Source organism: Rhea americana, unplaced genomic scaffold (genome assembly GCF_003343005.1).
Source record: "Rhea americana isolate MKP2758 unplaced genomic scaffold, rheAme1 scaffold_109, whole genome shotgun sequence".
Taxonomy (NCBI): domain Eukaryota; kingdom Metazoa; phylum Chordata; class Aves; order Rheiformes; family Rheidae; genus Rhea; species Rhea americana.
In genome coordinates this window covers 188,818-190,808 of record NW_028185139.1, presented here as the reverse complement: position 1 = coordinate 190,808, position 1,991 = coordinate 188,818, and the positions used below count along the sequence as shown (strand labels likewise).

The window sequence follows — 1,991 nt, the reverse complement described above, 5'->3', positions numbered from 1 at the left end:
AAAAAAAAAAAAAAAAAAAAATCCCTTCCTCCTAAGTATACTTTAACCTTTATTAGGACAAATAATACATTTGAGTTTTGGAAAGTGACTAAAGATTAAAAACTTAGGAAGAAAGGAGTGCTGATGAATCAGAGAAGCCTAAAAAAAACAAATTTAGATTCCCAGCTGTTAAAATGTCCAGAAAGAGAGAAAAGAAGGATGGAAAAAATGAGAAGAAAAGAGTATTCAAGTTAGAAAGGAAACTATYCCATTCCATTTATCTTAAGACATATATTACTATCCTCATTGTTCCAGTGGGATAACAAGCACCTGAAATAGAAGGTTTTCAAGGCACAGCTGGACCGCCCCAAACACAGAGAAGGTGAGGAAGCTCTGAGTGCCTAAATCCCAGCTGCACTTTGAAATACAGTTTTACTGCCTAAGACAGACAGACATGGAAGCTGCAAACTAGTGACAACAGCRATCTTGCCCACTGAGGACAACGCAAGTGCAAAGTCAGGTGTTTTTAAGGGATTTACCACACTTGCCAGATAAGAAGACTGCATGCAAGAGCAACTAGGTTCATCTTACTTAGCAGACCACAGGCTTTTAAAAAATAATCAAAGTCTATAAAGTTTGATTAGTTTTGCTTAGCTACAACCCAGAACTGATAGTAGGAACCAGAGTGATTGAGCAGACAAGGAAATGCACTGCAGCACTAGCGTGTCCAGATCCATACCCACATGGAGCAACTCCTGGCTCTCTGCTGCTTCTCTGTGTCATTCCTAAGGCGATCACTAGCCATTTAATACCGTGCTACACTGACCGCCGTTAGTCTCCCAGACGGAGGAGCAGAGGCCAACAAACAGAAAAGCGCTTCCCCCGTTAAAACTAGCGTGATGAAAGGAAATCTGCGTGTGCGCACACAGGGAGACACMGGAGCCTGCTCGCCTCCCAGCCACGGCCGGTGACCCCCTCCCCCGCCCCGCGCCCCTACTCTGGGGAACCACTCGCCGACGCTGGCAACACACAGGCAACGGCGCGGGCCTGGGCCACTGCCAACAGGGAGGAGTCCGCGAACGGCCGCTACCGCCTGCCCTCACGGAGGAGGCGCCCCCGACACCATCACCCCCGTCACCTCGCCACGCCACTCGGAAGACACCGTAGGCGCACGCCCGGCCGGCCGCCACCACCGCCGCCGCCATGGTGGCCCCCTTCCCCCTCTCCCGGCCACCGTACTTGGCTGCCCCGCGCACTGCCTGATGACAAAGCCAGGGCTGGGAAAGAGCCGCGCGGCGAAAGAACGCGGAGGGGTGGCGAGAACCAACGGCAGMCGTTTGGCCGGAGCCTCGTCGAGATGTTCCACCCACACGTTCCGCTTCCTCCGGGCAAGCCGAGAGGCCCAAACGGCCGATCAGGCAAGCGGCGGGACGCCCGCGCGGCAGGACCCCAACGGTGTCCGAGGCGCGGCCCGCCCCTGGCGTGGGCGTGTCTTCGGCGCGCGGGAGGGCTCACGTGACGCGCTCCGCGGGCGGGGCCGGCCGCCATTGCGCGGCCGCCATTTCGGGGTGCTGCGTAGGGGAGAGGAGGGCAGTGAGGCGGGGCCGCAGTAACAAGCGGTGTAACTCGCATCAGGGAGCGGAAACGCGCAAACTGCTTTTTTTTTTTTCCCCTCTCTGTCACGCGCGGTAGCATGGTGACTGCTTTCTACCTTGGGGAGCAAAAATGCACCGCCRAGCTGTTAAATAAATTTTCTGCAGGGCACTGGCCGCCTTGCTGCTGGCAGAAAAGTGACACGACACAGTCCGTTAAACAGGATTTTTATCTTCAGGCACTCTTTAAGTATGCCCATGCTAACAGCACTGACACSGCACATATTTCAGGATCTAACTCTGGTGGTGTTGCTAAGGATAAAACTAATTAGCTTCTCATAAATTCCTGCAGATGGGTTTGCCATAGTATTTATTTTCAGGTTTTGCCTTTTGGAAGTCATTACGCCGTGCAGAGAATTA

At 53.1% G+C, this 1,991-nt stretch overlaps 1 protein-coding gene across 1 annotated transcript in view; it reads right to left on the bottom strand.

Annotated features, from left to right (window-relative positions):
• MRPS5 (mitochondrial ribosomal protein S5) overlaps positions 1–1,212 on the bottom strand; it is a 59,544-nt gene extending 58,332 nt beyond the window's left edge. The window contains exon 1 of the mRNA XM_085311262.1: positions 1,118–1,212. Coding sequence (XP_085167388.1) covers positions 1,118–1,184 — 67 coding nt within the window. The 5' untranslated portion in view covers positions 1,185–1,212. The remainder of the gene's footprint in view (positions 1–1,117) is intronic.
• Positions 1,213–1,991: the final 779 nt, after the last annotated feature.